The 26,921-nt window shown below is 37.2% G+C and overlaps 1 protein-coding gene across 1 annotated transcript in view; it reads right to left on the bottom strand.

Moving 5' to 3' along the window:
- Positions 1-19,058: 19,058 nt before the first annotated feature.
- The window catches only part of COPB1 (COPI coat complex subunit beta 1), a 34,898-nt gene continuing 27,035 nt past the window's right edge, over positions 19,059-26,921 (bottom strand). Inside the window, exons 17-22 of the mRNA XM_054586070.1 lie at positions 25,880-26,024; positions 24,782-24,901; positions 21,985-22,130; positions 21,158-21,247; positions 20,125-20,280; positions 19,059-19,404 (exon numbers count right to left, since the gene is read on the bottom strand). Coding sequence (XP_054442045.1) covers positions 19,345-19,404; positions 20,125-20,280; positions 21,158-21,247; positions 21,985-22,130; positions 24,782-24,901; positions 25,880-26,024 — 717 coding nt within the window. The 3' untranslated portion in view covers positions 19,059-19,344. The remainder of the gene's footprint in view (positions 19,405-20,124; positions 20,281-21,157; positions 21,248-21,984; positions 22,131-24,781; positions 24,902-25,879; positions 26,025-26,921) is intronic.

The raw sequence follows: 26,921 nt of genomic DNA, 5'->3' as shown, positions 1-26,921 counted from the left end.
TAATTGATATAAAGAACAATTTACAGGGAAACAACAGTAGAGCAGATGAAGCCAAGAATCAAATCAATGATTTGGAACAGAGGGAAGCAAAAACAGCCATGCAGAACAAGAAGAAGAAAAAAGAATTTTAAAAAATGAGGATAGTATAAACAGCCTCTGGGACAACTTCAAGAGGTCCAACATTCACCTCATAGGGGTGCCAGAAAGAGAAGAGAAAGAGAAGAGAAAGAGCAAGAAATTGGAAATCTGTCTGAAAAAATACTGAAAGAAAACTTCCCTAATTTCGTGAAGGAAATAGACATGCACGTTCAGGAGGTGCAGAGAGTCCCAATTACGATGGATGCAAAGAGGCCCACTCCAAGACACATCATTATTAAAATGCCAAAAGTTAGAGATAAAGAGAGACTCTTAAAAGCAAAAGAAAATTTAGTTACTGTAAGGTGGCCAGGTTGGGGGTGGGGGCCAGAATGAGTGAAGAGGTGAGGGGATTAAGTAGTACAAATAGGTAGTTACAGAATAGCCATAGGGATGTAAAGTACAATATAGGAAATTGAGCAGACAAAGAACTTATACACATGACCCATGGACATGACCAATGGTGGGGGGACTGCCTGAGGGAGTAGGGGGTGCTGGGTGAAGAGGGCCAAAGGGGGAAAAATCAGGACAACTGTAATAGCATAATCAATAAAATATAATTAAAAAACAAAACCACAATGAAATACCTCCTCACAGCTGTCAGAATGGCTATTATCAATAAATCAACAAACAACAAATGTTGGCAAAGATGTGGAGAAAATAAAACTCTCGTGCCTTATTGGTGGGAATGCAGATTAGTGTAGCCACTGTGGAAAGCAGTATGGAGTTACCTCAGAAAATGAAAAATGGCCCTGGCCAGTGTGGCTCAGTTGGTTGGAGTATCATCCCATAACCAAAAGTTTGCAGGTTTGATTTCTGGTCAGGGCACACATGTAGGTTGAGGATTTGATTCCCAGTGCAGGCACAATCTTCTGTCCAGACAGATGCATAAGGGAGGAAACCAGTCAATGTTTCTCTCCCACATCAATGTTTCTCTCCTTTCCTCTTTCTCCAAAAAAGCAATGAAAACATCGTCTCAGATAAGGATAAAAAATTTTTTTGTAATGGAACTTCCTTATGACCCAGCGATTCCACTTCTGGGAATATATTTGAAGAAACCTGAAACACCAACTCAAAAGAATATATGCACCTCTGTGCTCATTGCAACAATAGCCAAGATATGGAAGCAGCCTGGGTGTCCATCAGTGGATGAGTGGATAAAAAAAGCGGTGGTGCATTTATACAGTGGACTACTACTCAGCTGCAAAAGAGAAGGAAATCTTACCCTTTGCGACAGCATGGGTGGACCTGGAGAGCATTATGTTAAGTGAAATAGGCCAGCGAGAAAAAGACAAGTACTATATGTGGAATCTAATGAATAAAATAAACTAACAAACAAATTGAAACAGATTCATAGATAGAGAAGAGACTGACAGCTGTTAGAGGGGACGGGGGTTATGGGGCTCGGTGAAAAAGATGAAGGGATTAAGCCAAAAAAATAAAAAACCCCAAATCAATCCCAGAACAAAAAACTCAGACATAGACAACAGTATGGTGATTATCAGAGGGAAAGGGGGAAAGGGGAGGTAAAAGAGGGTATACGAGGGATAAATGGTGTTGGAAGAAGATATACTTGGGGTGGTGAACACAATACAATATACATGATCTATGATAGAACTGTACACCTGAAACCTATATAATTTTATTAACCAATGTCACCCCAATAAATTTAATAAAATATTAAGTTAAATTTAAAAACACATTAAGGTACATCATAATGAAATTATTTAAAGTAAAAAATGATTCAAATGACTAGAGAAAAAACAGATTTATATACCTCTGTACACAGAGGTATAAAGATAACGACAGCAGACTTCTCAAATGAAATTATGCAATCCAGAGGACAGTATCACAACATTTTTAATGTGCTGGAAAAAAAAACTGTCAACGTAGAATTCCATATCTGGCAAAAATATCTTTCAGATATAAAGGAAATCAGTATAGTATTGGCACAACGATAAACATTTAGATCAATGAAAAAGAATTAATAGTCCAAAAATAAAAGTTTACTTTTATGGTCATTAGATTTTGACAAAGGAGCAAGGACAATTGAGTGGGGCAAAGGATAGTCTTTTCAGCAAATGGTGCTGTGACAATTGAACACTCTTACCTTACATGATACACAAAATTAATTTAAATGGACCATAGACCTAAATGTAAGAGACAATATTATAAGACTTCTAAAAGGAAATGTTGGAAAAAATCTTCATGGCCTTGAATCTGGAAATGAGTTTTTAGACACAGCACTAAAAGCATAAGCCATAAAGAAAAGAATTGATAAATTGGACTTCAAAAAAAAATCTTTGTGTTTCAAAAACACCACTAAGAAAATGAAAAGGCAAGGCATGGGTTGGGATAAAATATTAGCAAATCACATGTTTGATAAAAGACTTGAATCTAGAATAAATAAAGAACTTTTACAATTCAGTAATAAAAGAAAAGTAACCCAGTTCATAAATGGCAAGAAGAAGGTAAACAAATGGAGGATTAAGAGATATAAACTTTCAGTTATAAAACATATAAGTCACAGGGATTTACTGTGCAGCATAGAAAATACAGTCAATAATATTTTAACAACTTTGGTGACACAATTACTAGACATATTGTGATGGTCATTTTGTAAGGTATATAAATATTAAATCCTTATGTTGTACACCTAAAACTAACATAATATTGTACGTCAACTATACTTCAATAAAAAGAAAATATGAGATGCCACTATGTACTTACTTGGGAGCATAGTTAGAAAGACGTATAATACCAAGTGTTGGTGAGGATGTACAGAAATTGGAACCCTCATGTTCTACTGGTAAAAATGTATAATGGTACAACCACTTTGGAGAGCAGTTTGTTCATTTCTTAAAATGTTATACATTTCCATTTCTGTGAAGCTATCAAAGATAAATGAAAACATATGTCCATACTAAAACATGTATGAAAATGTTCATTGTGGTATTATTCATAATAGTAAAAAAATGGAAACAATCTAAATGTTCATCAACTGGTGAAAGATAAAGAAAATGTGGTATATCCACACTTGATCTTAGTCAAAAGTCTGAGAAGCAATTATAGGGTACAATGTATCCATATGATGGAACATTATTCAGTATTTAAAAGGAACGAACTACTGATACATGCTACAACATGGATGAACCTGAGAAACTAAGTGAATGAAACCAGAAACAAAAACTACATATATGATTCTGTTTATATGAAATACCTAGAACAATCAAACATAAAGAGCTGATGCGATTGCCTAGGTCTGGGGTGAGAGTGTAGATTAACTATTGAACGGGCATCAGGGAACTTTTTGGAGAGATGATAATGTTCTAAAACAGGATTATGGTGATAGATGTATAACTTTATTAATTTACCAGATCACTGAATTTATACATTTGCAATGTGTGAGTTTTGTTTAAAAGAAAACAACAGCAAAAAATAAAGGTACTTAGACATAAAAAAAAAAAGCTGAAAATAGCCATTATCATCAAACCAACACTAGAAGAAAGGTTAAAGGAAGCATTCCATGCCAAAGGAAAATCATACCAAATGGAAATCTAGATCTACACAAGGGAATAAAAATATTAGAAATATGTATGAGAGTATTATATATTGCTGTGTAACAAATTACTCCAACTCTTAATGGCTTAAAACAGCAAACATTTATTATCTCACAGTTTCTATGGGTCTTGGGACACAATTCCCCATTGCACTTCTGCACCTCTTGTATCAACTTTGTTCAAGACAAAGAATGTTTTTAAGCAAAGAACGTCTTTTTAAGAATGTTTGTATAGCAAAGAGCCTTGGAAGACAGAGCGACACTGTCTTTCCTTCTCCACGGCAGAGGGCAGATTTTTATCCTGATCCATCTAATAAAGATAATGTCTTTGAGGCAGAGGTTGGGTAGGTTTGCTTGCTGCTTCCAGCTTTGAACCATAGACTATCTATGCAAAAGCCGATTTCAGGGTCTTTTCTGTCCCCAGGTCCAAATACAAACTTAATTAGTTATAGCTATGATATTACGTTTCAGGAAACATCTGTCCCAGGAGCTGGAGGGTGAGGGGTGAAAAGATGGAAACAACTATTTAGTATGAATGAGGTAAGGGTTGGAGGAGAGAACTTCAAAACAGAGAAATATACTGCACAGCAGGCCATGCTCTGATAGAGGCTCTTTGCTGTTCAAGACAATGGCTAACTTGGCTGAGGGAACACAGCTCCTTGCCCTTTGGAGATGGCTTGAAGACAGGAGTTTCCCAATAACTGAGATGAGCCCTTGATTGAGGAGAGAAACCACAGAGGTTTTGCCCTACTATCATTCAAACAAAGGAGGCAAACACACACACAGGTCTTGAGACTGGAGATGGCGAGAACTGGAGATGGTCCCAACAGCCTGGAGATGAAATTCCCAAAGGCAGAAAACAGGAAAAGCACACTGGCTTTATTATTTTTTATTATAATTATAAAAGTAAGACATACTTATTGTAAAAACTTTGAATAGTACAGAGAATAGAGTGGTAAATAAAACCCTCTCCCTGCCGAGCCCATTCTGCAGACACGTAAGGCAAAGCAGTAAGGAACTTTCTCGCCCTGCCTCTCCCCTCCCCACTTTTCTAAGGCCCTTTCCCAGAGGTAACCTTCCTTGTTGTCTCTTTAGACATTTATATATATCCCTGTTTTCCCTAAATAGCATGTTCTTATTGCTACCTTTGGTTAATCCATATTAGACATACTATAGTGACTTCTTTTTGTAGATCAGGATTTAGCTCTTACACACCTCCATCCCTTCTGTTTCTTCTCCCCCAACTTCCTGATAGAATTATATTATAATTTTGGGCTAAATCAGCCCTCAATGTTTACATTACGATCTCTATGCAAATATTATTTACAACTGACCATTGAAACATACCAAAATTACATTTTTTTCTACTTTTGCTTTTCCTAAAGTTCAAAATTGCCTTGGTTTTTCATTTACTTAATATTCTTTACAATAATTACCTATAAGTAACTCTTCTAATACCTTCCACTAATTTCTCACTATAGTTTTCCTTGTGGTCAATGGCTGCAGGTCATCTGTCAGTTCCGATTTTTCTCTTGAATACACCCCTCCCAGAGAATTTCATTTTTGGAACTGTTTGTATTCTAGCCATCCTGCTCAGCTCTCTTCTGAGACTTTTCTTCCCTATCATCCTGTGCAATTGTTTGTTTGTTTGTTTGTTTTGTTTTGTTTTGCCTTGTCTTGTATTGGAGTCCTTGTTGACAAGAATTTGTGTCTTCCTCCTTCTTAGCTTACATACTTATTTGAGAGGCCACGTGTACCGGTGGCTTCATCAGTTTTAGCCTGGTGATAGCCCACAACATAAATCTTTTGAGTCACCTTGCTCTTACCAGGTTTGGTTGCCCTTTACACCTGGTACAAAGCTGTGGTCCTAGATTTATCTTCACTGTCACCTTTCAGGTGCTCTTCATCTCTTTCCTTGTTGGAACTTCTGTTTCCTTGGTTTATTCCCTTATTTTAGTGAGAAAGAGTGCATTTCAGACAGGGTATGTCTGTAATGTTTCTTTATTCCATCCTAAAGATGGATGTTTAGGTCATTTCCAAAATTTTACTATTATAAGCAATCCCTACATAAGCTTCTTGGCACAAATGTCTACATTATTTGAGAAGAGAAAGCAAAACTGAAGCATGTGACAGATGCGGGAAACATGATGAAGGGCAAAGAGGGGGAGGAGCTCATTAAGCCCCTGTTGGGTGAAGGGTAAGCTGTGTAAAGGGGAATAGAAGCTAAAGCTGGAAAAATAGGTTGTGGCTAAATCACTGAGTATCTCAAATGTCAGTTTAATAAACTCAGATTTGGAAAGCCATAGAAATCTTTTACACAAGAGTTTGACTTGATAAAAGCCATATGATTCTACTTTAATAGAATGAGAAAAAAGTTCTATTTACCTCCATAACTGTATTCTTAAAAAGTAGGAGGAAAACCAAGAGTTGCTGGTGTCATAGCAACCAGAGGAGAAGCTTCAAGAAGAGAGTAGCCAAGTATGTCACATGATACAGAGAAATCAAATTAGATGATTCGAGCAATAAAAGAATTGTGGTGGCATTTGCCTGAGTAAACTGTCAATGGAGAGGAGCCTGAGGGCTATAAAGTACGTCAGAAACACTGTAATTCTGTTTTAAAAAGTGCACAGGAGGTGAGGAAGTAGAGACAGTAAATGTATTTGTTAGGCTAGGCTATGCTATGGTAACAAATTCCACCCCCAAATTTCAGTGACTTACAGCAAAACTTTGTTTCTTTGTTACACTTTGTGTGGTAAGGGGCACTGCTTTACACAGTCACTTAGGAGCTCAGAGTGACGGAGTCTCCATCATCTTGAAGTTGGAACTTCTAGGGCACAAAACATCCACAATTGCCTCAGGAATTGAAAAGCTCACTGGAAGGTCACGTGCCAGCTACTCTACACTTTAGTCCAAAGTGAGATACTAATTACCCAGGCCCGCCTGCCTTCAAAGTTGTGGGGAAGTGCGGGGAGTGCATGGACTACTTGGTAAGCACGACCATCCCTGACGTGGGGAGAAGAGACTTTCCAAAATTTGTCATAACGAGGAGAGAGATAAGGTAGTATCTAGGGAGACAAGAGGTTAGTGGGTGCTGATTTTTGTTTTTCTTATTGGAAGAGAATTGAGTTTGTTTACAGCACAGGGAGTGGACAAGCAGTAGAGGTTCTAGAGAAGATGGAAAGGGAAATCATGTGCTTCAGAAAGGAGACCTGACCCTCTTTCTCTGAGATTGGCAGGAAGGAAGTGAAGGACATGCAGTTAGCTAAATCTGTGGGTGTAGAGGCAGGAAATTGAGGAAGTTCACACCTGATATTTTTAGTTTCCTAAGAAGTAGGAAGCAAGTCAATTGCCAAAATTGGTGGTAATGGTGCTGGTGTTGGTGGCAGTGGGAGGAATCAAAAGTAGGCTATGGGCCTTTTGGAGTTCGGAGAAGTTTCTCAAATCCATCTCCACTAAGCCACCAGCTGTTGAGTGAATAAGTACAGCAGCTTTCTATCTGGTCTACTTACCTCTGTTTAACCCTTTCAACATCCTACAAATGAATAGACCTCTTTTAAAAGACACGATAAGTCAGATAATGTCATTCTTTGCATAAAACCCTAATGGTTCAAAATTCTTAAAATGACCCGAAGATCTGGCTCACACTGATTTGTCCAACCTTGGCTTCGAACCCCCTCCATACACTCTCACAAGGCCCCTTCCATTGCCTCCCTCCTTCCTGTCTCAGGGCCTTCACAGATACTCTTCCCTCCACAAAGAAAGCCCTTCCCTTCCACTTCTATTACACTTTCACTTAGTTCATTCGAAACTTCCTTTGGGCCAGACATTAAACGTCACTTCTCAGGTTGGCCTTTCTGATCCTTCAGACTAGGTAGGGTAGGTTGTCCTATGGTATTCCTTTATAATACTCAGAGTTTTTTCCCTTGTAGCACTCTTCATGACGGTAATGATATGTTTGTATACAGTGCGGACATGGCTCCCTTTTCTGCTAAACTATTATTCCAGGAAGGCAGGCACTGTCTCTGGTCTGGTTTTGTTTACTGTCTACTGTTTTCTGTTGAACGTGTAGCACATTGTCTGGCATGTAACAGATGATAAGTAAATTATTTGCCAGATGAATGAATGAACTAATCAGTTTTGTTAGTTAAATTAATTCATACCTATTGTGAAGAGGTGACCAAGGTTGCTTTAGAGTCAGCCTGCATGGCTGTGCTCAGGAGCACAAGCTTAGGTGTAAAGAAGGCAGATGGTTGGACTGATACAGAGTTTAGACTTTTCAGAATGGATGTGGCAGAAATAGGATAATGCTGGTTTTCATGCTGTACTACAAGGTCAAGGCAGAATAGAGAAGGAAGCAAAATATTAAGGGGAGAGACATAAGAGAAAACAGGGAGACCAAAGGCGAGGATATCAAGGAGAAGATATGGTAGGAGTGAGAGAGTGAGTGAGGGGCTAGGAGACGACAGGCGGAGAGGCAGTGTACTCGAACCCAAGATCTCAGAAGTGGAGTGCCGGGTCTTGGGAAGGTCCAGGGTGTCACTGTGGCTGTGAGGTGGCAGTTATTGTTGCCAACATTGGGGAACAAACAGGCCAGGATATTGAATGGCTTCACATTATGAAGTCACCTGGGTGAGAGCAGGATTTGAAGTGGAGAAGACTTGAGGGCCTGAGGTGGTCAGAAGAAGCCACTACAAAGAAAACAGAAGGTGGCATGAGCCCCAAAGACAGCCCCCCGCCCCATCATTCCTTCCATTCCTGTGCAGCTCATTCAAGAGTCTCAGTCTCCGGACAGAGGGTCTGATCGCCTGAGCTGGAGGGCATAAGCCTCAAAGGAGAAGTGTATTTTGCAAGTAATCTAAGTGTAGTGATAGGTTAATGTCAGTGGGAAAAGTTGAGCTGGCCAGTGGAAGCCCCAATGGAATGTGTAAGAAGAGGCAGCTTCTAATCAGGGGATTGGAAGAGAATATACGATGTGGCCTCAAGAAAGAACCGAGCTTCCATTAAGCAGGAGGTGAAGACAGCCATGAACATACAGTTTATAGGAGAGGTTTTCGTCTGGTTGCTTATTTTACAATGGATCGGATGTTGTTCCAGCAGTAAAAGTAACAATGTGTCATAGAAAGAGGACAGGCTCTTGGTCAGAAGAGCATTTCTGGCTCCATCATTTACTTGCTGAGCAACCTTTGCCAATTAGTTCACCTCTTTGAGCTCAGAATGTGAGCACCCCAGATATGAGGCATCATGCTTCAGTTTCTGCCTCTTAGCATCCTCCCAATTGTCTGATGATGCCTGTTATTGGCTGGCTGCTCTGCTTTATGTGGGAACAAATGAGAGGTCAGGGGGTCGACTTGTGAACTGCTCTCCCAGGAAACCAGCAGGGCTTTAAAGGAATCATGAATCATGACTTGTCATATACCCCATGGATTGTGCCACATTTGAATGAGGTTGCTGGAGAATTCCCCACCCTATTCCCTTCTCCTCTCATTGTTTCCTTCAGTAACACTGAAGGAAACCCAGGTTATTTCTAGCTCCCCTTTTCTTCATTCCCTTAGGTTCCCAAACTCTGATGGTTCCCTTCTCACTTTTTCAAAGAACATTGGTGAGGGTCCGCCTCATTCCTGGACACTTGGTCATCCAGTACGGGGCCCTATTTTACTTAATAACCAATAATAATAAAAATTATGGTATGTCTATTTTATAGGAAAAGAAACTGAAGGTAAGAGGTGAGGGACTCAGGGTGGGGAAGCCATCTTGGAGGGGCACCAGAAATTGAGACTGGACTGTAACCCAAGGCAAGAAAAATTTGGCTGACTGCCAAATTTTGGCCGTCCAGCATACAAGTCCCCTATCCTAATAGCAGTCTCATTTCAATACCAATATAAGCAGTCTTGGTGGGAGTGGACACCCCGGTGCCTATCTCCCACTACCATTTTCTGAAGGGCTACAGAGTTCCTGGGCGGTTTAAAGGAAGTAGCAGTTCTTTTGCTACCGAGACTAGCACTGTGCCTAGCCTGCAGTCCACGTGTAGCAAATGGCATTTGTTTTGCCATTGTCTGTCACTTATTATCTGTGTGATGTTAGGCAACTCACTTAACATTCTTTGCCTCAGAAAAAATGTGTGTAAAATTATCAGTGTTCTTAATATCTGTTAACTACTATGGTTATCATTTTATTAGTCCTCAAAACAGTGAATGGGTTGAAACAATGGTGATATATCTATCATCAGCATGATAAATTATTTAAAATAACATAGAAGCAGCCATTGACTTCTTGATATAGAAGTTTATATTATTGAGTAAAGTCACATTATGATATTTGGATTAAAATATGTATGTAAATGAATACATGTCTGAAATGATATATCCCAAAATAACCAGTATTTATCTCTGGGTGGTGAGGCTATAATTTTTTAATTTCATTTTTGCTTTTCTTCATTTTTTAGTCTTCATGAGCAGACAGTACTTAGTAATTAACTTTTAAGTTAAAAAGGCCATTACGTAGTAGAAAACTGAGTGCTCTCAGTTGTATTCAGCCAAGGGTAAATTCAAGGGGGAGGGCAAGACAATCAGGTTCCATGGAATAGAGATGGAGTGAGGACGTTAGTCACCACATACTTCTGGTTTAAAGGAAGGTTCTTGGCAGTGGCTAGATACAGATCCAATCCTCTAGGGAGGCTGGAGGCCAGAGCTCAGAGAGTAATTTTTATCTGTCCCCACCTATCTCTTTACTGCATCTTCTACTACTGTCACAAAGTGGGGAGACAGACAGAGAGACAGAGAGAGACAGAATGAATCTCAGCCATTCTGTTCTTCAAACATGCCATACTCATTTTCGTCTCAGGACATTGTATTGCTTACTTCCCTGACAACTCTTTCTAAGTTATCATCTATCTACCAGCCACTATAAATATCCCATTAGTCTATTTATTTCCTTGATAGCACTCATTTTGAAAATATCTTGATTTTTGTCACAAAAACATAAGCTGTCTTGTTTGCCATATATATGCTGTGACAAGAATAGGGCTTGCACAAAGTAGGAGTGCAAAAAAAAATCCCCCCAAACACCAACACCCCTGATTTAAATCAAAGTCAGAACTTATCATCAGAGAAAATGTTAAACAGGGAAACAAGAGACAGAAACCAAGATGTGCCACTGGACCCAGCGGTGTAGAGGGTCAGCAAGTGTGAGTTCAGTTCACCTTTTGGGGTTAGACTCAGTCAGGTATATAAGGAAAGAAATAATATTTTAAGTGGTTTTTTTTTTCCTTTGCAAAGAGCAGTTCTCATACACACATACACACACACCCACACACACACAAATGTGATTAAATTTCCAGGTGAATATGACACAGTCTGTATGCATGAGTTTACTGGAAATCTGGGCTAAATAACTTCCTGAATTACGTGAAAAGTGATGAGGCTCATGGCATTCCGGAAACACTTGACACAAACTGCGCAAAAGCAATCCCATGGAATGGTATTTGATAGCATAACTGGTCATTTAGTTTAAAAGATTTTGGCTTGAAGTTATGACAGCTGAACATTTCTGATACACATCAAAATCCCTGGTATGTAGCTATTAACTCTGCTTTTCTGGGACACAAGGAAGCAGAAAACTAAAGTTTTATGCCAAACCTGTGAACAAGTTAAAAAAAAAAAAAGAGTAGGGCAGTAAGGAACAGTTGAAACTAACTTTTATTCAATACCTTTTACATGCCACATGCTAACGAGGCATGCATTTCCTCATTTAATAACCCTGCACGGCAGGCATTATTTCCATTTTCCAGATGAAAATAATAAGGCTGAAGCAGATTGACTTAATTATGATCACAGTTAATAAATTACAGAGGAAAAGTTGATTCCAGGCTTATCTGACTTCAAAGCCTGTACACTGTCTACCGCAGTTGCTTTCCCAGCATTCCTGGAAATCCCCTTAATGAAATGAATTGCTAATATTAAAAAAAAAAAAAAGAAAAAAAGGGGGCAATGATATGGCTGAAAAAAAAGGCAGGAACTAACAGGAAAAACTAACCCACAAACTATGAGGTTGAATCACATGAAATTGCTGATTATTTTTTTTATCCATAAAAGAGATAATTTCATATCGTCCAACCTCATGGTATTTGTTCTGTGGATGAAGACCACTATGACAATACTATTAATAACCACTCTATTGCCCATTTGTACGCATCTGTACAGATTACATTTCATTGCCATTTCAGTGACCCCCTAAGACAGGAAGGGGAAGGATAATTGTTCCCATACCATACATGAAGAAAAGCAGATTTGGTTGCCTTATCTGCTTAGTAAGAGCATCATTTGCCCTTAGGGAAACCTGTAACACTTTCTTAAGGCTTTTCCTTGTCCTCTACTCCCTGCCCCCACCATGTCTCACTCACATCATGTTGTCAAAACAGTTCTCGAATTTTTTACAACAGGCTCCTAACTGGTCTCCCACATCCCCAATCTACTCTCCGAATTAGCCAGAGGTCTTTCTAAATGCAAATCTCATCATTTCACTTATCTGCTTAAAATCCTTAGTAGTTCTTCATTCCCACAAGATCAAGTTCAAATGCCTCAGCTTGACCCTTGTCTACCATCTCCAGCCTCACCATCTGCCACTGCCCCCCAATACATCCTACATGTATGTTGAGTAGAACACACTTCTCTTGTGCCATGCATGTGCTACTTTACCCTAATTGTTCTGTGGCTGCAATGGCTTTCCCATGCCTTATCTGACATTCAGCAGGCAAATGTATGCTTTTCAAGGCTTAGTTCAAATGTCACCTTTTTCTGAAACCATGCTTGACCTTTTTTGATAGTCACCAGTTTTTTGTTCTCTCACAACAGCTGGTACATTTTTCTATTATAAAACCTATTAAACAATACTCTGATTAGGTGTTTATGTGTCCTTAAAATACTCACCACGCTGTATTTTATCCTCAGTAACTTCAGAACATAGCATAGAGCAAGATGTAGAGCAGGTTATCAGTCAGAACCCAAGGGTCCTAGAAAGTTCCCATCTTGTGACTTAGGGAGTCTTGACTACAGGTTGAGTGCTGAAAACCAGGGCACACTCTCCCAGGGCTTTTCTAGAAGTCATTATATTAAAGGCAAAAGCCAAGAATTACCTGAACTTAGAGTTATACATTTATTACCAAGGGTTATTTTCCTTATAGTAGTGCCTGAGTATATGATCTGTACAAATTACATAAGAATATTTGGATTTTATATTTTGCACAAAAACCTAAGTCCAGTGGTGGAGCATCTAGAAATCAAGTTGTCCTTTGCTGCTACCATGACAGTAACACATTTAATTCAATATGATGAACAAGGAACAATTTACTAGCAGAAAATACATGTCTGCAATGTAAAACCACCAGGAGCACACATGGCCACAAAGACAAGCTATTCAACCAAGAATATTCAGCTGATCAAACATTCCCAAAAGACTTCCTTATAGCCTTTTACATTTGGTAGCAGGTATTAATGTGTCAAAAACATTTATGGAGAAGAAACATACCATCAACAAAAATCTATCTACCAACTTTTCTTGGATTTGGAAAAAAGACCACTATTATTTGATTTTAGCTGTGGGAACACATTAGTCTAGTTTGTGGAATACTACTGTCCTAGCAGATATTTTGAAAACCACATTCTTTACAGTCATATCTTCACTCAAAGCATGAGTAACAGTCATACCTTTACTCAAAGCACAGGGTCGTTTAAAAAAAAAAAAGTGTGATCTGAAACAACTTCATAGAAAGAGAAAATTTTGATTATGATTCATTAAATTCACTTTTAATGTTGTGAGGTTTTAAGAAATGGTTTGGTAGCTCAGAGGCATTCAGTAATTTTCCCAGACAGACGCCTTGAGCCAGATAGGCATTCTCCTGCTGTCCTGGCTGACGTCCTGTGCAGTAAGATTCAGTCCTCACCCTGTCATAAGAGAAGGCAGTACGCACTTACAGGAGGGCGCCAGCCAGCCCTGTGGGTGGGCACAGAAGCAGCTGAAGTTTCAGTCACTTAAAAGCCCAAGAGATCAATATCACAAATCTAAAAATCACTAGAGCTGGATTCAGGGATCCTGGCCAATGAAATATCTTAGCCACACCCAGTGACCTGAGGAGGCAGACAGATTTGTTTTCAAGATGTTCTAGTGATATAACTTATATATTTTGATTTTTTATTCACTTGGAGAGACAGGCATTATACCTGTAACATATCCTGATTCACCTTAATGTAAGAGACATTTCTTAGAGAGTGGTGTCTTTTCCCCCCTGTAACATTATTTCACTGGCACATGTTCAGTGTAATTTAATCCAGTTTTTTTTTTAGCTACATGTTTTATTAATTGGGTCACTCAATAAGTATTTATTGAGCATCTACTATTTACTGGCTTCCCTGATACATACTGTATATACTTAATACCATTTGGATCAATACTCATTTTGGGGTGCTACCATCATTTTCAATTCTCCTTATTAAAAATATTATTAAAATCTTTGGACTTTCTTCTTTTTTAGGTATGTTTCCCAAAATGGCATTACCAGGGAAGAGCTTGAACAGGTGAAGGAATTGTATAGTAACTGTTATGTGCAGTCAAGGTTAAAGCATGGGCTTTAATTTTAGAATTCTATGTGAAATTTATGGTTAGACCATTGCAGTAGACTAGAATAACAATGGCAAAAGTCTAAAACAGGGCAATCTCACTAGGAGTAGCAAAAAAAAAATGCAGAAAAATACTGTGGAAGAAAACGAAACAATGTCTGATGAGACATAGGGGGTGAGGATAGAGTCAAGGGTGACTGCTGGGTTTCTAGCATAAGTGACCAGAGAGAGAACACAGCAGAACAACTAGTTTGAGGGGTAAGATAAGTTCCATTTCATGTTGATTTTCAGGTATTCGTGTGTAGTATCTTGGAGGAGATATTCCAGGTGATTATAAAGTTTGTTGAAGAGGTAGCTGTAAAAACACAAGGCTTTTTATTTCTTTAGTAAGAATTTTATTTTTTTTTAAGATTTATTTATTTTTAGAGAAGGGAAGGGAGGGAGAAAGAAACATCAACATGTGGTTGTATCTCGTGCGCCCCCTACTGGGGACCTGGCCTGCAACCTAGGAATGAGCCCTATACTGGAAATCAAACTGGTGATCCTTTGGTTCGCAGGCCAGTACTCAATCCACTGAGCCACACCAGCTAGGATTTAGTAAGAATTTCTTAAACAGTCAGTTAACTGAATTATTTCATTTTGCAGACAAAGACATAGGCCCAGCCAGACACACCTATTTTCAGAAAGCTACTTAAGGGAATTGAGCTTACATTTAGGAAGACTCATTCAGGACTATTTTAGCTCACCATACTGCATTTCATTTCTGTAGCTTGCTGGTTTTACAATTATTCAAAAATACAAAGAGTAGCTATCTCAGAACCCAATACATAGAGAACCCCATATAAGGTATAAATCCTATTTGCATTCTTTTGTCACTTCCTGACTCCTCAAAGAGATTAAAAAGCAGTCTGATTACTAGAAGTGACTTCTGATCAGAGTGCACAACTCTAAATATCACAATGTTATTATAACCTAGCTGCACTTATTTCTGTGCTCAATTGTTAAAGAATGTTATTTGGTTGTTGTTCTGAAAGGGAACAGAACCAGTATGTTCATTATAGGCCATTTATCACATGAGATAAATGGGTTGTGACTGTTACATGTAGCTGTGATAACAACAGTCGATAAACGAAAGTGTCAAGAGGTATTTTAAAAATTGACATGATAAATACTGTTAAAGTCAAGGACCAATTATACCTCAAATAAAGAATTCTAGAGAAACAAAGTTTCTTTTTAAAAACAAAAACAAAGCATTCAAGTATAGCATAAAATCAGGACCTAAATTTTGAGGGAGGGATCAAGACAATGAGGGGAATAGGTTTGTTTTCTCTGCAGTGTAAGAAAAAAAAGGTGAATGGGCAAAGAAATGGAATGAAATTTACTATGGGCCAAATAGTCATAATAAATACACTGTATCATTTCATTCCTCCCTCAACTTTATGAAGCAAACATTATATGCACTTTAAAAATGTGGAAATTGAAGCACAAAGAGATTAGGCAGTGGTAGCAATGTGTGACTAGTTGCAAGGGCTTTAGTGTTAGGCATCATGGCTTTGTATCTGGGTTCAACTCTTACTGTTAAGCCTTAATTAATAACTTATCCTCTGTATACATTACTTATACATTGTATATACTTAATACTATTTGTTTATCAATACTCATTTTGGGGTATAATCATTATCAGTAAATGATATAATACTTGCCTCATAGAGTCACTGGGAGGATTATACATGTCATGGAGAAAGCACTCAAGTGTTATGCATTCAATAAATCAGCTACTTACCACTGCCTAAGACTACAAAGCAAGTTAAGTGGCAGACAGATGTGTTTTTGATTCTAAACAAACATCTGCACTATACCTACTTAACTCTTTAGGTTCCTGATATCCTGGGGCGGGGATGGGGTGTAAAACAGAACCCAGGGAGGGGGACAAGTAACACTGATGATGTACTAACAGTCTGGGAGAGGGCTGTACGTAGGTAGGGAGCTGATTCACCAGACTACTTTGAGGAGAGCATTCAGAACTGTTAGGACAAAAGAAAACCTATAATTTAATTAATTTTTTTAAAAAAACTATCATTTTAAACTGTGTCTTGATTTAAGGGGAAGGTTATGAGTTATTAGCTAAGAACATTACCAGTGTGGAAGGCAAAAGTCACCAGTAAAACTACCTACTTTACCCAAGACATAGCACAGATATTTCAGATCTGACATTGACTGTCTAAAAATATTTTGATTCTCTTGCCTTTTTAGAAATCCTGAAATGAGTTCTTTTGTCTCTCCTATATTTATAAATCACAAAGAAAAGTTTCTTTTAGCTAACAAAATATCACTAACAACAACTTGAAACTCCAACCACTTCTAATCCCAAAATAAAAGTAATTGCACAGAACCCCCTCTAGTGTCATGACAGCAAAATATAACGGCCATTTAATTCTCTTAAGCTTAACAGATAAATTCATTCAATGCATTTACCTATTATGCCCTCAAATGGTGTCAGTCCTAATTATACATTATCTCCTTTTTCTTTTTTTTAAGATTTTGAGAGGGTGAGGGAGAAAGAGAGGGAAACATCATTGTGTGATTGCCTCTCATGCACCCCCTACTGGGGACCTGGCCCACAATCCAGGCACGTGCCCTGATTGGGAATCTAACCGGTGACCTTTTGGTTCCCAAGCCAGCACTTGATCCATTGAGTCACACCAGCCACAGCAATTATCTTCTTTTTAAAAAATTTTTAATTTAATCTTATATTTTTTAAATCTTCACCTGAGGGATGCTTATTGATTTTAGAGAAGGGAGGGAGAAAGAAAGGGAGAGAAACATCAATATGAGACAGAAATATCAATTGGTTGCCTCTCACCCATGCCCTGACAGAGAACTGAACCCACAACCTACGCAGTGCCCTGACCGGGAATCAAACCCATGACCTTTAGGTTTGTAGGACAATGCCCAACCAACTGAGCCACACTGGCCAGGGCCAATATCATCCAGTGTGAACAGCCACAATTTTTAAATGTATATTATAACCTAATTAAGAAAGCAGTCTAAACAGCTTCTCTAAACAGTGCTGGTATCCAATTCAGTTTACATTAAGTGCACAAAGCTAATAAAATGTTAATGAAGTAAATAGCTTAATGTATAATAGATATGTGACAACCGTGTTAACATCTCTCCTGTTTTCCTTATTTAGGAATTTAAGAAAATGGCAATGTGAACCAATTCGATCCCCTAAAAATGGCCTGAATGTTAGGCAGGCAATTTTCTCAACATTATCAACATAAACATATTCTAGGACATACAGTGGCATAATTTCTTGAGATCTTACATGCAATATTGGTTGACTGTGAATACAAAACCAAAATCTTTAACATGCTAAGTCACTTCTCCCATCCTACATATTGTCAATAGGTGTTCTATGAAAAAAGAATTCCCTGGTCAAGTAAGATTAAGATCTGATGGGTTAAACCAAACTAACCTGCTTTCTTTACTGACGTACTCTCGGAATTTTGAGTATGCTAATATGCATGGTGAATCCCCTGTACAGGACAGTATAAAGTTTTCCCAAACATAACTGACTATGAAATGCTTTTTCTCTCAGAAAATCTAATGGCATCAAGAAATCTAATGTTCAGTGGAGCATACTTTGGGAAATGATCTAATCCAAAAAAAGCTGCATCAGTTTCTCTGCTTTTACCACATATCTCCAGATCTTGACTCTGCATCAACCCAACACTCTCTTCCTACATCCCTAGAGTCTTTCTATGGGTAGCCACTGACTCCGCTTTGAGATTTCGATGCTCTGGAATCTCAAATGCCTGGGAATCCTCAGGTTCTTTTTGATTAAATAAGCAAGAGACTTCAAAGTTTATGACATCATACAAGGTATCAATTTCCTTGACAATCCAAACAAATCATTTCAGTCTCACTCAAGTGCTGAAATAGGAGATGCTGCTTTCACTCTTTCACTGACTTATCTATGGACTCATCCTGAATGTAGTCTGAAGCCTAACGGGAAGACAAAGTATAACAGTTCAATGTTTGGCCCAGCTAAAAGATCATACTACTTCAATCATCCCCAAGGCAGGCAAGGGCCAAAAGGACAGCACAAGCAGCCTCTAGGGAATTCTGCTCAGAAAAGCATTTGTTATCCTATTGGGAAGTGATGGTACCCAGCCTGGTGTAAAGTGAGAAAAAAGGGAGGAGTAAAGTGGGAGACAACATGGAAACAGAACAGCTTTTTGAATCCTCTGGAGTTGAATTCTCCCAGTGCAGCTTCAGTAACTGGCAGGAACCAATTTAATTCCTAACAAATTATAAAGGAACACTCAAAGCTAAATGTGAATGAATAAAATCTATTTTGGGTTATCTGTTTTTCATAACTGCTCAGGATAATTACAATAGTGTGCTTATTTCAGTCAGGGTTCACAAAACTCTTAAACTGAAGCTGGGTGTATTTTCTCAAGTTATTCGATACTTTCTTCCTGAAGCTAAATTCCAGAGAAGAGTCCTTTAGAATACAATGAGGCATTTTTAGAAATACTGATGGAATATTAAGTAAAACTCAATTGAGTAAATGAAGACCTGTCTCATTTCACATCAGTGGGTTTGTAAATTCTCTTAATAAAATTCATATATACACGACTCAAAGTAATTTAAATTTATAATAGAAATCTATAACTCAAATAAAAGGAATCCACTGCTACATAACTAAAATTATGTAATTATACATTTATTTATAAAATAACAAAAGATTTAGGAATAGATCTGTTTATTGTGCTATGGAAATGGTCTTGGTACATGTGAGAAACATTATATACCTTGAAGACACTATACAGAACTGTTAAGACAAAAGACAAACTATAATTTTAAACTCAATCTTGATTTAAGGGAAAGGCTATAAATTATTGGCTGCAATGCATTCAGCATGAACTCAGTTCCTATATAACAAAAAGCATGAGAGAGTACAAAAGATGCTGGAGTCCAATAAGCCCATACCTAAATTTTAGCTGTAAAACTGCAAGGATTTTTTGTTTATTCTTATATACTGGTTTTCTTCTGAGACAAGTTGATTTTATCTCCAAGACTTAAGGCCATTCCCTGTAAACAAAAATGAAAATGTTTATAATTACTGAAACTATGTAAAGCCAGTAGACTATTCTAACTTAACCAAGCCACCATTCAATAACACCACATTTGACAATGAAACCAAGGATATACAAATCAGACTCACCAAAACCACCTTACTTGGTTATTAAGTACTTTTAGTATTAGATTTACAAACAGTCACTAGATTTGTGGCTTGAATTTCAAAAAGCTCTAAAGAACTCATTTCACAAATATCCCATGGGAATCGATCTGGTTTTAAGCAAATACCCAAAACGAAAGGCCCAAAAGATGAGTCATTTTAATAAAATAGAAGTTGTATTTCTTTTTCTTTTAAAAAATATTTCCATTTATTTATTTTTAGAGAGTGGAAAGGAGAGATTCAGGGAGGGAGAAAAACAATGACGTGCAAGAGATACATCGATTGGTTGCCTCTCACATGCCCCCTAACCGGGGACCTGGCCCACAACCCAGGCATGTGCCCTGAATAGAATTGAACTGGCAACCTTTTGGTTCGCAGGCTGGTACTCAATCCACTGAGCCACACCAGCCAGGGCAGAAGTTTTATTTCTATTCAAAGAATACATTATATATATGCCCCTAATGCACAAAACACTAGTAGGACAGAGAATGCCACATACAGAAATAAGGAAGACTTCAATTCTTCCTCCTTTTGCTTAATTCAGGGATGATTTCAAAAAAAGCAATTGTTACCTGACTCTTTGCACGAATTCTTATGTGGCCAGTAACAGGGGCCTCTGCTCCCTGTTGAATAGGTTTCTCAATGCTGACGTTTGCAAGTGCATCTTCTCCAAATATGGATCGAGCATAGAGGTTGGCTGCCATAAAGCCACAATAACCAGAAAGTGCCTGGAAGAAATGTGTGATAAATTCAATACTTTATTATCACTAAAGAACTTAATTATAAGCAAGATCAAAGAACACAGATAAATTATAACTAAAAATAGTAGTTATCTTATAGTAGTAAATACATGACTATAAATTTGTCAGAACTCATGGAGCTACACATGTAAACAGTGTGGATTTTACCATGTCTCTATAAACCTGAATATAAAGAAATAACACTTATCCCAATGTGTATTTATACATTCTCTGTTTACTTAAGAGTTATCCAACTGCTTCCTACATCAGACCTAAGCTCCATGAAGAAAGAGACCTATTTTAATTTTGTTCATTACTGTATATCCAACAGCTCACAGAGTACTGTTGGACTCACTTATCTGGCAGCAGACATTTTTTTACTGATAAAATATTATTATATTTAGCAGATATTCCTTAGAGCCTCAGCTTCATTTTTTTCTTTCTAGTCTTTTTCCATACATACACAAACACAGCAGATAAGCAAAGTATATCAACCATTTTCTACATAAGCAGATATATCCTGACCCACAAGCACAGCCAACAGAAGACATCATGAACATTTTCTAATTGAGTATCAGAAATTATTTTGGAATAAGACTTTAGCTGAAAGGGAGGAGACTGAAGAGAAACTAATTTGACTATTCAGTTGGGTCACTGCCCTAGGAAAAAGCAGGCTGATGTACTGCAGAAGAGAGAGATAAACAGATTCATACGTGCTATGGGATAACTTCTTGTAGCTAGTCCAGAATGACACTGCTTTTCTCATGCTGAATAATAACAAAAATACACTAGAGACATACAAGAAAGCCAGGAATCTACCATACTACTCTCTATCAAATTTCAGAAGGTCTCAGTCAAATCTTACCTTCTCTGGAGTGAGGCATTTCATGTTGGTTGACTTTAGTATGTGTTGTAAATAGTCATTTAAATCAATTATATTTGTGTTAACTGTCACCTGTAAAGAGGTAAAAAGAAGATGATTTTAATTTCTTTTTGAAAAATTTTTCCAATATCAAACATTTTTCTTTATTAAAAGCAATACAAGTACATAAAGATACATAAAATCCTATTATGCTGTTTTCTTTTTTCTTCACCTATGAAGATTATAATCCCTACAATGAGAAAGTTGTGAATTTCTTATGTTGGGGTTGAGAAACAATCACTCATATGTTATATGAGGCCATTCTTCCAAATATTTAGTGAGGGAGAATAGAAAACAAACAAATAAATGACATCTACAGAATCCAACAAACTGTAGGATGGTATCAAAACTTTCAGATACAGGTAACTTCACAGAAGTTCAACACAGTACTGCATACAAAATATTTCTAATAAAAATCAAGGCTCAAAGAAAGTTGTGTTGTAAGCCACTGACTGAAAAGTCTCTTTTGGACACAGGACTCAATTATAACTTATTATTCATACATACAATAAATAAAATACTGTCTATAATGTCAATCAACCAATCAATCGATAGATTATCGAACTGCTACTCTCACACATTTACAACAGTGACTTACCAAACTAACTCGCACGACTTTCAACTAAGGCTAATTTGCAATAACAGATATTCAAAGACTTTACTTTTCACATCTGACACTTTTTAGTGGGATTAATTTTCTAGAAGAATCTTTCGACTAAACAAAGCTAAAAAGAAACAAAGATAAGGAGTTCAAGCAAATCTTGACTAACTTTGTTTTCCCATTCAAATTCGGCCCACATCTGACGGAATTCAGCATCAGTGCAAGTTGCAGGCTGGATATAGTCCATGATGTCAATGTGAATATCACTGAGGACCACACAATTTCTGTCACTTGCTGCTCCAGAGACATCATAAACTGCAATATACAAAACAATCCTCAATCACCAGAGGCAAATTTTACTTTAAGAAGATTTAATATTTCCAAGTAGTAATTATGGTATTATCAAATATTTATATAATGTTTATTATACATTGCTCTATTTAGAATGCTTTACAAATAGTATTTGTTTAATAATCACATCAACCCTATGTTATAGTATTTTTTTCCATCTTACAGCTGAAGAAGCAAAAACAGGGAGAAGTTAATTAAGTTGCTCAAGAACTGTAAGTGGAGGCAGCCTGGATTCAAACTCAGTTGCTGTGTGTAAGGCACACCAGGTGAATACACAAATAATAGTGCCCCATAAAAGGTGCTTAACTAATATTTTTGAATGAATATTGCTTAGTCATAGTACTTAATGATACAAGATTGTCTGCTTCTGTGACCGCCTCTTCCATAGTATAAAGTCATCTGATTGGAGCCTTCCTTTCCTCCTTCTAGCCTCACCTCTTGACATTACCCCACCTTATCTACTTTCAGAGAAAACTGAGGTTACCAAGAATAAGTTCCTTTAATTTTCAGCCCCGCTTCTAAAAACAAATGTGTCTTTCTCCGAATCCACTCTTAACCTCTTTGCCTTTTATATCAGAGAAGTGCTGCCTATTCTTTTCAAGGTTAATGCTTCCTGCCATCTGTGATCCCTGCTTTGGTTCATCAACCGTTATCTCTTCCACTCTGTCTTTACCTTCATATTCTCTATCCACTTTCTTCCCTTGTAAATCATCCTATGAATATACTCAAGACTCATCTTAAAAAAATAAATCCCCCTCATACTTGGTTTCTATTCTAATACCCTCTCTCACTCTTACCAAGGTCCCTATACTCAGAACAGTCAACTCATTGCCATTGCCCAAGGATAAGAAATTTTTTAATATCATTAATCACCAAATCCAAAGGACCCGTTCTTGTAGATTTCATGTTACTTGATCTTTTGCAGATCAGACGCTTAAAAATTTTTCCTTACTTCTCTTACCACACCTGATTCCTTTGTAGGCTTCTCCTCCTCTGACCAGGCTTTTAATACTGCTAGTCTCTTGGATTTGGTTTTCAAATCTCTCCTCTTTCCATTTTTTAAGTGCCACCCCCCCCCCCCCGCCTTGGTGATTTCTTCCACTTCCATAGTTTTTAAACAAATATTTACCTCTGATTCAAGTTCCAGGCTTATATCTACATTGTCCTAGAATATCTTCAGATACTTTATTATGCAACCTGCTCAAGATTTCACTTATTCTCTCTCTCAAATTTGTTCTTCTCTCCTATATTCCTTGTTTTAGTGATTGACATAAACCTCAACCCAATAAAACCAATCAAGACATCAGAGTATACGTTATCCCTGAGCCTTTTGGTGGTCTTCCTTCATTTGTGTCTCCTCCCTTCCTTTCAGCTGTATCTTTGAAAAATGACTCTTGGATTTTTAAGTAGAATGCTACCCCCCATTGGTACAATAAAAATCTATTTGAAAACTCAAATAAAAAAGAAATCTAAGGGTTATTCTAGACACTTCCTCTTTCATCTGTAACCATGTCTTGGGAATTCTATCTCCTTATTACCTACTATGTTTAGCCCTTCTCTCCATCCCAACCATTATTGAGTTGGTTCAAGCTCTCTGTCATGTCTCACATGTGCTCCCGCAATAGTCTACTAGTTAATCATTTTGCCTCTTCCAATCAGTCTTCTACAGTGCTGTCACAGAAATATTTAATCATGTAACTCACTTATAATTCCTTAATGGCTCCCCATTTAAATGCAGGATAAAAAACAAAATCCTTAGCATGACAAGTAAAATATAGCTCCCCCTAACTTTCTTAAGCTCATTTTTTTCCTACCACCACGCTCCAGCCCACTGTAAACTCCAGGTATATACATGCCTTTTTTCCAGCTGAATCCCTGTCTATCTGCAGAACACTTGCTGATCTTTTAAAACCCTGAGAATTAGCTCTTCCACAAAGCTGATCCTAACTTTTCCCTTCCCCATTCCCATTTTGAGGGAACTGAGCTAAGCACTTCATAGACTCCCACAGGCTTCTTTCATAAGTTACCATTACAAACTGCACATATCTATTTTATATATGTTTTCCTTTACTTGACTATAAGCTGAGGACAGAGATCAGTTGTTTCTCACCATGACAGACCCCACCCTACCATAGAAATTGCTAAAAATATAAAAATTAAAATGAAAAGTTTAGTGACTGAATGCCTCTGTAGAAGCTAGTCCTTTGGTAACTTGGCAACAAATGCCTATGCAAAGTTTTAGACTGAGTTCAAATGTTATCCTTTGATAACATACCATAGGCCTTTATAAAGATGTCTATACTATTAGCATTTTCTGCCCATAACCCCAAAGCACATAGTAAAATAAACTACCCCTTATATCACACCACATTGTAATTACATATTTATTTATCTCTTCCTCCTGCTTGTCAGTTTCTTGAGGACGGTGACTCTATCTGGTTTATTTCTGTATATCCAAAATATAGAACAGTGCTTAGAACCTCAGTAGATGCTCCATAAATGAATGCATGAACAGGTTCAGGTTCTGTCCTCAAGAAATGCCACACAGTGACTCATTACAAAAAATTCTTTGATAAAAATATTCAAACATCTCATGCTGTAAAATAATTCCTTACCTATGTTACCAAATATTATTCCATTTTCTGTGGATGCTACTTTGACATTAGCTTTAATATTTGCAAAATCATGAGGAGCAAGAGTCAAAGGAGATGGCTTTTCCACAAGTTTCAGATCCCCTGAAAAAAAATTTAGACATAGTTACAAAGATATATATATGCCTCTCAAATCATAAAACCTTAAAACGTATGCAGCTTAATAGTTTCTAACAAAATGAGAGGGTTGTGATTCAAATATTATGAGGACAAAATAAAGAATCATTTAATACATTATTCATATCAATATGCACACTTTCTTTTAAAAGTTAATAACCTTTTCAGAATAATTCTATATTTGATTTGTGTGTATGCGTGTGTATGTACAGGTCCTTTGGGCATACCATTTTATTTCAATGAATGATTACAAACTTCTCAAAAAGCTTAAGTCATAAACTATACACTCCATTACAAAGAAAGATAAAACTGCAGAAAGATGTAAATTCTTAGAAACATAGTTCTTTATATAGACATCAAGCTATGCTGAGGGCAGAAGTATATTTTCCCTTGATAGCTTGGAGTCCTTTAACTCTTAGTTAAGCTATGGGGAATTTACTAGGGGTACTGCACTGTTCCCATATACAACTTGTATTTCCCAACTTCAAAGCCAGATGTAGAAGAGTAGAAAGTCTGATTCATATGTCTCTAATAAGAAAAAGAAAAGACATATTACACTGCTAAATATGACAAAGATATATTGCTCTGGCCACATATAGTGTATATTGGTTATAGACTCAGAAAATACCTGGTTCTGTATTAAGGGAATTAAAAGTTTAACTAAGTGAGCTACTTGGTAAATCCGTAACTTAAACAGCTCTTATTTCTATCTAAAAAAAATAGATATTTGTGAATGAGCTCAGTGAATAAACCTACTTGGATATACTAAGAGCATAAGCATAAGAAAGTACCACAGAGGTTCAGAAAACTGGAGTTGAAAAAGACTAAGTATTAAATGTAACACTAAGCCTTGACGAAAATGTCACAAAGGGCTCAAGAGAATTCTTAATAATGTGTCATAAGGATTTACTAGAAATATCTTTCCTTTATGGTAAATTTCCTCACCTAGAGTAGCTAACTCTAATGTGCAGTTCTGTAAAGTATCACTGGTTTGGTTCACAACTAGTACATCCAGGACGATATCATACTGGTTGACATGAACATAAGCTTCTGCATATACAGGATCTGAGAAACCTGTCAATTGGGTAACCTGTCAAATAAAAATAAAGAGATAAAAAATGACTGAGACAATTTAGCCAAACATATCCTAGCCAAATGACTAAGTCTGTTAGTTAACTAACAGATGTGCTTAGATTATAAACAAGCCATTCTGAAACAGGTGTAATAAAATTGTTTTGTGATGTAGACAGAGTAAAAGAAAACGTGGACATTAGAAATAAGTCCTAGAGTTTATATCTCAGTAGTAGAAAGACATTAAATATGTCCAGCAAATACATTTAACATACAACTTAGGAAATACATATGGATACATTTTAGTTAAATCCCTCAGCATCTAAACTCACTAATGTTCTCCAAAATTCAAGAACCCAATAAAATTTAGATCATATGGCAGTCTCTACTACCCAAGCTCAGGAGTGAAATAGATTATATAACAAAAAATGTTTATAATTCCATGAAAATAATTTTTTGAATGCCCCCCCAATTTTTTAAAAAAACATCTAAAACATAGCCGTTTTAGGACATAATATTGTCACCGAAAACACAGACAACAAAAGAAAAAAATAGGTAAATTGAACTATATCAAAATTAAAAATTTTTATGCATCGAAGGGCACTATTAACAGGGTGAAAGGCAACTCACAGGAGAAAAATATATGTAAATCATGTATCTGAAGAGGGGCTTGCATCAGAATATATACAGAGAACTCCTATAACTCAAAACAAAATAAGCAATCAGATTTAAAAAATGAGCTAAAAACTTGGATAGACATTTCTCTAAAGAAGATATACAAATGGCCATTAAGCACACGGAAAAATGGTGTCATCAGGCTGTACCATCACTTATCATTAAGGAAATGAAAATCAAAACCACAATTAGATACTAATTCACACCCACTAGGAAAAGTGTTAGCAAGGATATAGAGAAC

Source organism: Pteronotus mesoamericanus, unplaced genomic scaffold (genome assembly GCF_021234165.1).
Source record: "Pteronotus mesoamericanus isolate MK-2021 breed Mesoamerican mustached bat unplaced genomic scaffold, CSHL_Meso_final contig_90, whole genome shotgun sequence".
Taxonomy (NCBI): Eukaryota; Metazoa; Chordata; class Mammalia; order Chiroptera; family Mormoopidae; genus Pteronotus; species Pteronotus mesoamericanus.
This window is presented reverse-complemented; position numbering and strand designations above follow the sequence as displayed.